We start from the raw sequence: 12515 nt of genomic DNA on the forward strand, positions 1-12515 counted from the left end.
TGTGTGATATCTGCTGTTGCGGAACATCACGAGAACTGTGCCCTTGGCATTGATTTCAATAACGTGGCTAAAGAAACATTTATAAACGAAAATTCAGAGAAGCAATTCAAGATTCTAAGGACGAATGTAACTTCAATAGAGAGGAAGGCTATAGTCTTTTGGCTTCGTGATTCCCCGAGATCAAGGAAATGAATACGTGGTCGCTGTATGTGAGGAATGTGATCATCGTCCAGGAAGCCACCTCCGTGGACAATAATATTGTCGATTAACATTCTGCCTTGTTTACTCCTCGCGTTACGCTTCTGTCCGCTGAGGGTGATTCACCAATAGCAAAAGAAAGAATTCTTAGCAGTAACCCTTCTAGAGCATAATTGTTGGAAACATCCTTCCCTAAAATATGACAGTGGCCCAACAATGCTAGCCATAAGAATTTCAGCAAATAAATCCACTTCTTTCGCATTAGCGTGGGAAACTTTACTTACTGTGCAAAGAAGAAGGCCTACCAATGGTAGCCACTACAACTGCTCAAGCTTAAACACGGGGAAGCCCCGCTCTATAACAGGACGGGACGCTGGTCTTTGACAGAGTTCGGATGACCACGGATACCACAAGATCCTAAAGAAGACCGCAAAGGAAGGGTCGAATCGTCGATTGTATGGAAGTAGTACGACACGGTCCAAGAACCCTGAAGATTTTACCATCACTATAGTCACTGCAACCAGTAAATCATCAATGACCTTAGCCGGCCGCGGGGGCCGAGCGGTTCTAGGCGCTTAGTCCAGTACGGCGCGACTGCTGAGGTCGCAGGTTCGAAACTGCCTCGGGCATGGATGTGTGTGATGTCCTTAGGTTGGTTAGGTTTAAGTACTTCTATGTTCTAGGGGACTGATGACCTCAGATGTTAAGTCCCATAGTGCTCAGAGCCATTTGAACCATTTTGAGCCATCAATGACCTTATATATAAGTCCGAAATGTTTTTCAAGTAACCTGGAGTCAGTTACTTAGTTTTGTTTTTTCTATTGCTCTGTTGATGACAGACAAATGACAAACCCTCCAAAGAAAATAAATGAAGGGCAGAATGATTCCTACCAGGTGATACTCGTCACGGTTTTCGTCTGATGTCCTGCAAGCTCAGGTATCCTGTAATTAATTTAGATATATAGCGGACAACTAGAAGAGCGCAGTCAGTATCATGTTTTCATATCTTTATTTCATAGTACCCTAACTAATTCTCACGTATATCTAACAATATACACGTAGGAATCCAAGCAAGATTAAATTCTTGGTAGCTCAAATCAGTTCAGTGTCTTTTAGGAAACAATGAAAATTTTTCAGTGATTCGTCGATTGTTATTTTCGGGTCGAAAATGAAATCATTTGGAGTTATTTTAAATGAGTGTAATGTGTCTAACATTTTTCCTTAGTAGGTATTGTAACTGTAGTGCCAATTTTGAGGGAAAATAGAGTACCCAACTACAATTGCCAGACTCTCTTCACTTTATTCAAAACGATTTCCCCTACATGGTTGTTGAAATGTGGGAGTAGGCGAAAGTCACATCCCGTGAGCAGGGTGGAAGTTCCCTAGAATACGGAATTCTAAAGTTTCTGTTTTCTCACTCTCATACTACGTTGATACGGTATCTGATTTTTTTTTTCCTTTCTATCCATCCTTACGCCTCGAATTTCGGTTTCACCTGCCCTAGAAAACTCACTTTGAATTTGCCAGTCATTTTTGTGTTTTGCTGAAAATACACTCCTGGAAATGGAAAAAAGAACACATTGACACCGGTGTGTCAGACCCACCATACTTGCTCCGGACACTGCGAGAGGGCTGTACAAGCAATGATCACACGCACGGCACAGCGGACACACCAGGAACCGCGGTGTTGGCCGTCGAATGGCGCTAGCTGCGCAGCATTTGTGCACCGCCGCCGTCAGTGTCAGCCAGTTTGCCGTGGCATACGGAGCTCCATCGCAGTCTTTAACACTGGTAGCATGCCGCGACAGCGTGGACGTGAACCGTATGTGCAGTTGACGGACTTTGAGCGAGGGCGTATAGTGGGCATGCGAGAGGCCGGGTGGACGTACCGCCGAATTGCTCAACACGTGGGGCGTGAGGTCTCCACAGTACATCGATGTTGTCGCCAGTGGTCGGCGGAAGGTGCACGTGCCCGTCGACCTGGGACCGGACCGCAGCGACGCACGGATGCACGCCAAGACCGTAGGATCCTACGCAGTGCCGTAGGGGACCGCACCGCCACTTCCCAGCAAATTAGGGACACTGTTGCTCCTGGGGTATCGGCGAGGACCATTCGCAACCGTCTCCATGAAGCTGGGCTACGGTCCCGCACACCGTTAGGCCGTCTTCCGCTCACGCCCCAACATCGTGCAGCCCACCTCCAGTGGTGTCGCGACAGGCGTGAATGGAGGGACGAATGGAGACGTGTCGTCTTCAGCGATGAGAGTCGCTTCTGCCTTGGTGCCAATGATGGTCGTATGCGTGTTTGGCGCCGTGCAGGTGAGCGCCACAATCAGGACTGCATACGACCGAGGCACACAGGGCCAACACCCGGCATCATGGTGTGGGGAGCGATCTCCTACACTGGCCGTACACCACTGGTGATCGTCGAGGGGACACTGAATAGTGCACGGTACATCCAAACCGTCATCGAACCCATCGTTCTACCATTCCTAGACCGGCAAGGGAACTTGCTGTTCCAACAGGACAATGCACGTCCGCATGTATCCCGTGCCACCCAACGTGCTCTAGAAGGTGTAAGTCAACCACCCTGGCCAGCAAGATCTCCGGATCTGTCCCCCATTGAGCATGTTTGGGACTGGATGAAGCGTCGTCTCACGCGGTCTGCACGTCCAGCACGAACGCTGGTCCAACTGAGGCGCCAGGTGGAAATGTCATGGCAAGCCGTTCCACAGGACTACATCCAGCATCTCTACGATCGTCTCCATGGGAGAATAGCAGCCTGCATTGCTGCGAAAGGTGGATATACACTGTACTAGTGCCGACATTGTGCATGCTCTGTTGCCTGTGTGTATGTGCCTGTGGTTCTGTCAGTGTGATCATGTGATGTATCTGACCCCAGGAATGTGTCAATAAAGTTTCCCCTTCCTGGGACAATGAATTCACGGTGTTCTTATTTCAATTTCCAGGAGTGTATTTATTCATGACAGAAAAATAATGGCCATAATTCCACAGTTTTAAACCCCCCTTGTCATATTCTTCAGACACCTCTGCTAGCGTAATGTTAGAATCATCAGTATCTTCGGCAGTTATTACCTGGTAAATGGGGAGTAGGAGTGGTTCAAAAAATGGTTCAAATGGCTCTGAGCACTATGGCACCCAACGTCTGAGGTCATCAGTCCCCTAGAACTTAGAACTACTTAAACCTAACTAACCTAAGGACATCACACAACACCCAGTCATCACGAGGCAGAGAAAATCCCCAACCCCGCCGGGAATCGAACCCGGGAACCCGGGCGTGGGAAGCGAGAACGCTACCGCACGACCACGAGCTGCGGACAGAAACCTTGTTAAGTAGGTATATGTGCATCCTGCAACGTGAAATTTCATTTCGTTACAAGGAAACACACATTTCCTTCATATCAGTCTCCTCTTTATGGAAAGGACATGCTATTGAGCAAGGTAACTTTGAATTTCCACATTAAAAAATAAACAGCTTAAAATTTTACAAAACGAAATAACGTATATGTGCCATATTGTACAGAAAAATCTTAATGTTGTTGATGTGGGCAGTTCTAAATTTCTACCTTCGAACTGCGTTCCTTTGGCTCACGACATATTCCAGACAAAACGGCATTGGTAGAGAATGAAACTGTAATGTGAAAATAGGTGACTGGTAACATGAGTTCAAATTTTAGTCTTAAGCTAGAGACACGTTTCTTTCTGTATTTTTGCATGCTGTAGTCAGTGAGAATAAACGGTTACCTGAACCACAATATTACTATTTCCTATTAAACAATACGTTTTATTGAATACAACGTTTGACAATCACCAGACACTGCGTCATAAAAGAAGCTGTCATCAGCCATCAATAACGACGATCATCTTTCTTGCTGGAAACTTCTCCGCAGAAAACTCATTTTACATTAGTAGGAGGCCAACACACTAGAAGATACAGTAATGATAAATTTACGAGACAGAGCTCTGAACCTTGAAAAGGTATACTAAAAACTGTCAGAAAACAATAATTTTATTTTATCAGCCAATGAAATTATTATTCCACACATAAAGTGAAAAGGATTACAAATGATTAAAGTAAAAAAAAAATTAATAATAAGGTATCGTGGTTTCATGGTGCTGTAATTAGTACGTATCATCATATCAAATGTCATGGTCAATGAATTGATAAGAAATTTTTTTATCAAGATGATCAGAGCGGGTTCGAGAACATTTTTCCACAGAACCGATTCATCGTTTGATACCCTTCCCCCACCTCTATTCCCCTCGGGCACTTCCACTAATCACTAACAGCGATATCCTCTGCATACAAATCATGCACTTCGGCGCCGCCTTCAGCTGGGAGCCGCAAGCTGTTGCTTGTTTCGTTTTTGCTTTATACCGACCCTGTTCTCTGCTTTCTCCAAATCTCTTTTTCTGTTTCAGATTTGGACGAAGGATACAGTACCTGGTAGGCCTGAGTGCTACGTCGTTGTCCCAGATACTGCTCCCCTTATCAGCTTCTGTGTTTCCGCTCTACATTGTACTTTCCGCAGTCTCTGAGGGTGCACACTTGCCTATGGCGGAAGCAGCCATGGCGACCGGTGAGTTAAGCTGGAGTCGTAATAGAAAAACCAAAGTATATCCTACACATCTGTTTCAGTTTAGCGGCTCTTATGTTCCATTCTCATTCACTATGCTCAGTTCGCCTGTAGCAAAACTTTAGTTCGTTTGTGCGCACTTGGAGAAGTGCCAGAAGAGCTGAGTCGCTTGTTACAGCAAGGAGCAGAGCGTGATAATTAAAGTTCTACCATGGCGAAGATAGGTGTACGAGTTGGCCACGGTACGGTATAGGTGACCCACTTTCTATATTTATTGTGAGACTAGTCGGTCGGGAAGTGATTGATGAATACCAGCAGCAACTCGTTGACTATGCCATGTGAGTTGAACTGTGTGATGTCAACGTTGCTGTACTTCAGTCGCCGCGCGGGATTAGCCGAGCGGTCTTGGGTGCTGCAGCCACGGACTGTGCGGCTGGTCCCGGCGGAGATTCGAGTCGTCCCTCGGGCATGGGTGTGTGTGTTTGTCGTTAGGATAATTTAGATTAAGTAGTGTGTAAGCTTAGGGACTGATGACCTTAGCAGTTAAGTCCCATGGGATTTCACACACATTTGAACATTTTTTGTTCTTCAGTCGACATGAGAACAAATACAACTTCTTTGACGGCAACAACGTGCAGTTAAGCATCTCTGGGCTCAAAAATGAGTGCTGCCGTTGTTTGTTTTGTTTCTAATGGGACAATTGTTGAAATGGTTTACAGATGTGGTAGGGATGGGCAGTTATGTTTAAGAACCGATTAACTGGTCTTTCCGCTTATTTAAATGAACCTAAGCATCACATCGATCAGTTGTATCATACTCTGCCCGAATAGGCCTTGGAAGACCCAACGGTACCGACCGGATGCCGTGTCATCCTCACCCACAGGCATCACTGGATGCGGATTTGCAGGGGCATGTGGTCAACACACCGCTCTTCCGGCCGTAGGTCAGTTTCCGAGACCAGAGCCGCTCCTTCTCAATCAAGTAGCTCCTCAGTTTGCCTCACAAGGGCTGAGTTCACCACGCTTGCTAACAGCGCTCGGCAGACCGGATGATCACCCATCCAAGTGGTAGCCCAGCCCGAACTTCGGTGATCTGACGGGAACCGTTGTTACCACTGTGGCAAGGCCGTTGGGTAATTGTATCACAGTAATCGATTATTCCATTAATTGTTGTTTCAAGACTTTGTTTTTAGATCTATAAAATATTCCCTCTTCCTCGAGGCACTGCCTTATTGTAGCACCGACTATGAGTGCAGGAGAGTTTGAGTGTTCTGGAGAAGCTGAGATCGGTAATGTAGCTACTGGCAGGTCTGAGCTAGCTAGACAGGTCTCAGCAGAGCCAGACAAAGTGTGCCTCAGAACGAGCCATCTTCCCTTACTTTCCTCTCCCTTCCTATTCCTTATCACCTCCTGATTTCCCTTCCAACGCATACTTCAGCGGCATAGGCGGCGGTCAACGCCGCTGGACAAAGGCTAACGGCTTCTCATCGATGGGTCAGGGCAGGGCTAGAGCTAGTCCGAAACACGTTCGAGGAAGCATTAGGATAAAAGACTCGATGATTAGTGTTGAGGGGTATACTGAAGTCGAACAGATCTATCCACTGAAAAGTATCCACTCTAGTAAAGTTTTAGGCAGACTTGATATGTGAGTGTCAAGGCAGTGAATCCTGTCCCTTGCTAGGAAGGTTGAGGGCAAGCGACTGGCACCTTAAAACTGATCCTTTCGGCCAGGTTATGACAACACCAACAGAAGCGCCCCTTGCCCTCCAGGTTTGTGGCTTGCCGTTGACCTAAAATCCCTAAACCAGGAAAGTTTAATCAAGTTAATCAGTCTCGGATACCAGATAGATTAATTGAATACAAACGTAGCAAAGAAGAAGAAAATCAACTTGGAACGTCCAACGCCCCAACCGTACAGGGCCCTCTTCGGTAGTAGCACAAGAGAATGCTTTATAAGATTGACGTAGCAGCGTTACAGAAAATCGGATGTGTAGGCAAACAGGTATGCGAAGCAGGAACACTACAATTTTTTTATGGAGGAGGATCCAAAAGACAAATTGTGATGCGTTTTGTATAAGTAAGTACATGGTAAATTAAATAAAGCAGTTAAAAACTGTGAGCAAGCGTTTGTCATACAGTTAATCAGAAAAGCTATGACGCAACATTCACAAACGTTCATGCCCCTACTGAAGGCACACGACGAAAAAATATATGAAGGGATAGATCGTGTTTACGAAGAAATCTCTAAAAGAGACACATACGTACTTCTAGGTGATTTCACCGGCAAAGTAGACAATGAAAATATCTGTTCTCCGACCGCAGGAAAGTACAGCTTGCACGGAGAAACCAATGATAACGGCTTCAGGATGGTAAGATTTGCCGCTAAAAGGAACATGGTTATCAGCTCGACAACATTCCGAACAGGAAATTCATCTAGAAACAAGGTGCTCAACTGATGGAAAAACCGCCAGTCAGACAGATCAATTAATGACAGACATGCAGCAGAGGAAAATAGTGAAATATGGTCCAGCACGTCACGGTGGGACTGACCATTTCATGATTCGGAAAAGTTCCGGTTGGGTGCGAAAACAAAATTGGAAACCCAGGGTCTGACGTGCCAAAACGACAAAGTGAGGAAAAACGCAAAGATTTTGCGTTAAAAATAAATAACCAATTCGATGTACCAAAAAATTCAGAAAATGAAGAGTACGTGGAGAAGGAATGTCACGCTGAAGGCACAAGCGTAAATAACGCGCTGTGCAGAAAGAAGAAACAGCAATAAAGTAGATCGTTTAATGAGGAATGGGTTGGTTTGGGTTGTTTGGGGAAGGAGACCAGACAGCGAGGTCATCGGTCTCATCGGATTAGGGAAGGATGGGGAAGGAAGTCGGCCGTGCCTTTTCAAAGGAACCATCCCGGCATTTGCCTGGAGGATTCAGGGAAATCACGGAAAACCTAACTCAGGATGGCCGGACGCGGGATTGAAGTCCCGAATGCGAGTCCAGAGTCTATCCACTGCGCCACCTCGCTCGGTAATGAGGAATACGAAGATTTAGTTAAGAGAAGGAAGAAAGCACTTGAGTTATGGTTATAGGATACAGATAACGGAACACTGAAGCAAACATATCCAGAAGCGCGCAGAACGACCTCAAGAGTACTGAGAAATGAAGAGAGAAAATACCTAAGAGAAATTCTTGAAAATTTAGAAGTGAATAGCCGAAATCCGGACAGTAAGAGATTCTTTGAACATGTAAAAACGGCAGGAAAAGGGTTCAAAACAAGAAGTCAGTACATCAGTGACAAAAATGGAAAATGATCGTGGATGATGAATCAGTCTTAGAGCGATGGAGAGAACGTTGCAGTGAGCTACTTTACTGCCCGAAACGAGAGCTATGTTTCAGTGAAAACCAAAAAGAAACAAATAACACAAACTGATATCACGGTGGAGGACATAGTGAACGCCATATGGAAGTTGAAGAGCAATAAAGCGCCATGAGATGACATGGTCCACGTCGAAGTGTTAAAATATAGAAGACGTGTGCTACAAACCGAGCTGTGCACACACATTCAGGTCATCTGGAAGACTGAGGCGTTACCCGACAGCTGTAAGACAGCAGTACTTTGTCCATTATACAAGAGAGGATCAAGATGGATTGCTCTAGCCACTGATGAATTAGTTCATTTAACTTGGCGTATAAGGTACTTTGCCATAACTAAGAACACGGTAAACATGGTAAAGGTGTTAAAAGCTGCTGAATCAATAAAATCTTCTCAACTAGCCACGTCACTTCCAAGTGATGCGGTCTGTTGAGAAAAGTTTATTCGTACATAACTACCACTTTTTAGTTTTGGTATAAATGTATTCCTATTTAGCATTTATTAGTAAAGTTAATTAACGTCGTTCGTTTTATCACAAATACAATAGGAAATGTACTTACAAGCACCAACATTTTTTGGGTTCGTGCCTCTCCTTCCGATCAGCAGCTATAGTAACAATTACGACAGAAACAACGAGATCTGGTGAAAGCATGTCATAGAGACTTTCCCTTCCAAACACGCTTGTTGCAGCAGTTATTTATGAAATGAAACACCCAACACAAGACTCCGCCACGTAACTTAATTTCCGCTCCATTTGCAACGATCCGTCTGTGCAGTTTTGATCTATTGTTCGCCCGCTGTTTGTCGGTCTAGGAATGAGCTTTCAAAGGCTACCGTGTCACAGAGAATGTTTTGCAGGAGCACTTGATGTTGTGCCGTTTCACAAAAATATCTGTAAAAAAGCCAAAAGTGTAACAAATGCTTACAGGAGTACCAACATGTTTACAAAATTCGATGATTGTGGCGGCAATGTCTTAATTCGCCTGAAAAGTGTAAGCATCCCCAGCCAACGCATACGGTTTTGTGGACTTCCTGTCATGCAGTAGGGTAAAGTAACTAGTTCTGGATCTACCAAAATATCGACTCATATTTCTCGAATGGAAGTAAAGGGGCGTAATAAGCTTTGTGTACAACGTATTAATTAGTTGATTCACCGTAATCAAGGAAAATATAAATTTATATTAACGGGGTCTGAGTACAGGTTTTTCTTAAAAAAAACTTACGTACTCGCATTGGTCCGTAATTAACCTAAACTAAACTGAACTTTGTCAGAACAGGCCTTGGAAGGCCCAACGGTACAGACCGGCTGCCGTGTCGTCCTCTCAGCTCAGGGGCGTCAGTGGATGTGGATACGGAGGGGCACGTGGTCAGCACACCGTTCTCCCAGCCGTTGTCAGTTTTCGTGACCGGAGCCGCTACTTCTCAGTCAAAGTAGCTCCTCAGTTTGCCTCACAAGGGCTGAGTGCACCCCGCTTGCCAACAGTGCTCGGCAGACCGGACGGTCACCCATCCAAGTGCTAGACCAGCCCGACGGCGCTTAACTTCGGTGATCCGACGGGAACCGGTGTCATCACTGCGGCAAGGCCGTTGGCAATGGTCCATAGTTAGACCAGTTACTGAAAATTGTTCCCTTTCTTTACGCTAGTAAAATATGTCATAAGACGTAAGTCAGTGGACGGCGTATATGGCTAAAATATTCTCTGGAGAAACTGTCCGGTGTGATCCACATCTGGTGCTCGGCACTAATTGAGGATAAAAACTACGAATATGAATGAAAATGAAACTCGATAGACAAAGGATGCAGAAAAGAAAATTACAATGCGCAAACAATATTATAGATGCAATAGTTCTCAATCTTATGAAGTTGCCTTTTGTAAGTTAGACCTACACCTATTTGCAGTTTTCACATGTGAAGTATTTTGATCAAACATTGTTTGCTGAATTCTGACATGTTTGGTGAGACCACACTTCGCACTTATTGCGCAGGATCCAGCTTCCTCCATTGCAGTCATCTCTGTATGTCCCACCACATCACCACATATTTCACAGGCAGTGTGATCGTCCATCGCTCTCTGAACTTTCAGATGACGTTTCATGTCTCCTCTTTCGAGATGTTCCTTCTCTTTTCTTCTTCTCTATTTTTTTTCCTTTTCTTCGAACTCCTTTTGGAACTCAAGTGACGTCACACATGAGGATAGACTCGAAGCGTGGCCGTCTAGAAGCACAGGTATTGGTCATTTGGGAGGTACTTTCACAGTGAATTTCACGAACGATCTGCAAAATTTTTGGAATCTGTGTATCCATTTGGTGAAGTGGCAAAAATGACATCTTCCGGAGCTCCGTTCAAGAGGTCCTCGATTAACCTGCATCCTGTGTAAATGACCATTGGTGATAGAACTACAGTTCCTGTAGCATATGTAGCGACCACAAGCGTTATGTTTTCACTTCTTCCACCACTTTCTCTTATCACCATTGTTTTGCAGCCTTTTCGAGCAACAATTTTCCCACTTTTATTGACCATCGATACTCCAGTTTCGTCAACGTTGAAAATGTCGCAGCCTGTTACACGGAGTTCCTGAAATGTACCCGTCAGCTTTTCTAAGATCTCCTCATTAGCATTTTCTGTTTCCATGCCGGAGCAGGCGGCAGAAAGATTTTCTGATTGCCGAAGTGTTAAATTCTTCCGCATCATGAAACTCTTGTACCATCGTTTGGACAGGAAGTCATTTTTCAAAACTTTGACCGCTCCCTTAGCATCCACTTCTCCTGCAGTTTTGAGCATTTCTGCTCAAACTATGCCCCATTTCTTGCAGCTCTACGACAGTTTCGGAAATTTGTTGCTCAACTTCTTCCCCGAGGAGAGGTTTTGGTCCAGGTCTCTTGTTTCCTAAATGAACAGCTCTATTCACTCTCCTCCGAATAGTATCAAATGGCACTGATTCCATATGTCCTCGCAGCCTGCCTTATCGATAGCCCTCCGTTCTTTACAGCAGTACCTACCCTCTCCAAATCTTCTTCAGTATAATTTCCCTGATTCTGCAAGTAAAAAATAAATGAATAAATAAATAAAAAAATAAAATTAAATTAAAACAAAAGAAAAAAAGACTCAGAATGCGATTAATAATTTATTATTATAATACAAGTCTCATAGCTTAGTTTTAAAATTTCTTTGACGCTTGCAACAGTTAACTTAGCTTGATTATTTAAAAAAGTGAATCTTTTGAATATAATTACTATAAATAATAATGGTTTTTAAACATTGTATTAATAATTAGAATATCTTCCCACATGATATTCAAAACATTTGACGACATTTTATACACTCTGAATGGGCAATTTATACGTAGGAAGACAATTACACTGAAATGCATTTAGATTTTGCGCGCTCTCCAAGCGACGAATAGTACTGCTGCATGGTTGTCAACAACATTCACGCAAACACAATAGGAAGCATCGATACATGACTTGAATTTTTTTTGTTTGAACATAAAGATATTTACCTTTATCTTGAATGAATTTTAGTAATGTAGATGAAATAAAGAGAAAATAGCGCCATTGTAAACTTCCTTACCTCAATTTTACTCTCAAAATTCTGTTGAAACTGTGAGAAACAATTTCTGTGTACAGTGCGTTGGCTTCTCCAACTCATTAATACCTGCAACGCCAAGCTGTAGCGCTTAGAAAGCCTACCGACGTAGTCGTCGTTCATGTGGAAAACTACCGGTTCAGTAATCTTGATCCCCAGCTAGTTCCTGATCCTAGTTCCTTATCCGAAGTCAGCGCCCTCACAGAGACCATTTGTGAATTATCAAATCTCTCCATTAACTTGGGCTGAGACACGTCACCACTCTCTAGGAGAGGTACGAGACCCGACTGTGACTGGCGGAGTACCGTTTGGAGGCAGGGTGTGATGTTTCAGGAAATAGGCTCACCACCACTGACGGAACATTTGCTGTTACTTGCAGGTTATCTTACGCTCCGGGAAAAAACGGGACACCCCCAACGACAAAGCCATTTTATTGATAATGTGACAGGCGGCTCATGACTGTGTGACTATATGGTAACAAATTCAGAGCAAATGAATCATACATTAATTGGTGTCTAAGCAGTCACATCAGTACACATTGTATCCCCGCCCCGCACCCCCCCCCCCCCACCCCACCCCACCACCACCACCACCACGCACACACACACACATTCTGGCGACAGTTCTCGAAGAAAACTACCGTGAAGATCCCGAAACGAAACGTATTCAGCGATAGACTGTCTCAAGCATCTAGCACCTTTTGTTACAATTCGGCAGTGGTTCTAGCGGGCTCTTGAGAAGAGTAAATTCCCGCTT

The 12515-nt window shown here is 44.4% G+C and overlaps 1 protein-coding gene and 1 pseudogene across 1 annotated transcript in view; one reads left to right on the plus strand and one right to left on the minus strand.

The window, feature by feature from the left end:
* The window catches only part of LOC124607262 (solute carrier family 22 member 7-like), a 134297-nt gene that overhangs the window by 32378 nt on the left and 89404 nt on the right, over positions 1 to 12515 (plus strand). Inside the window, exon 4 of the mRNA XM_047139536.1 lies at positions 4642 to 4799. Within this exon, the coding sequence (XP_046995492.1) occupies positions 4642 to 4799 (158 nt within the window). The remainder of the gene's footprint in view (positions 1 to 4641; positions 4800 to 12515) is intronic.
* Positions 9648 to 9765, minus strand: LOC124607742 (annotated as a pseudogene).

This window comes from Schistocerca americana, chromosome 3 (assembly GCF_021461395.2).
Source record: "Schistocerca americana isolate TAMUIC-IGC-003095 chromosome 3, iqSchAmer2.1, whole genome shotgun sequence".
In the NCBI taxonomy this organism is placed as follows: domain Eukaryota; kingdom Metazoa; phylum Arthropoda; class Insecta; order Orthoptera; family Acrididae; genus Schistocerca; species Schistocerca americana.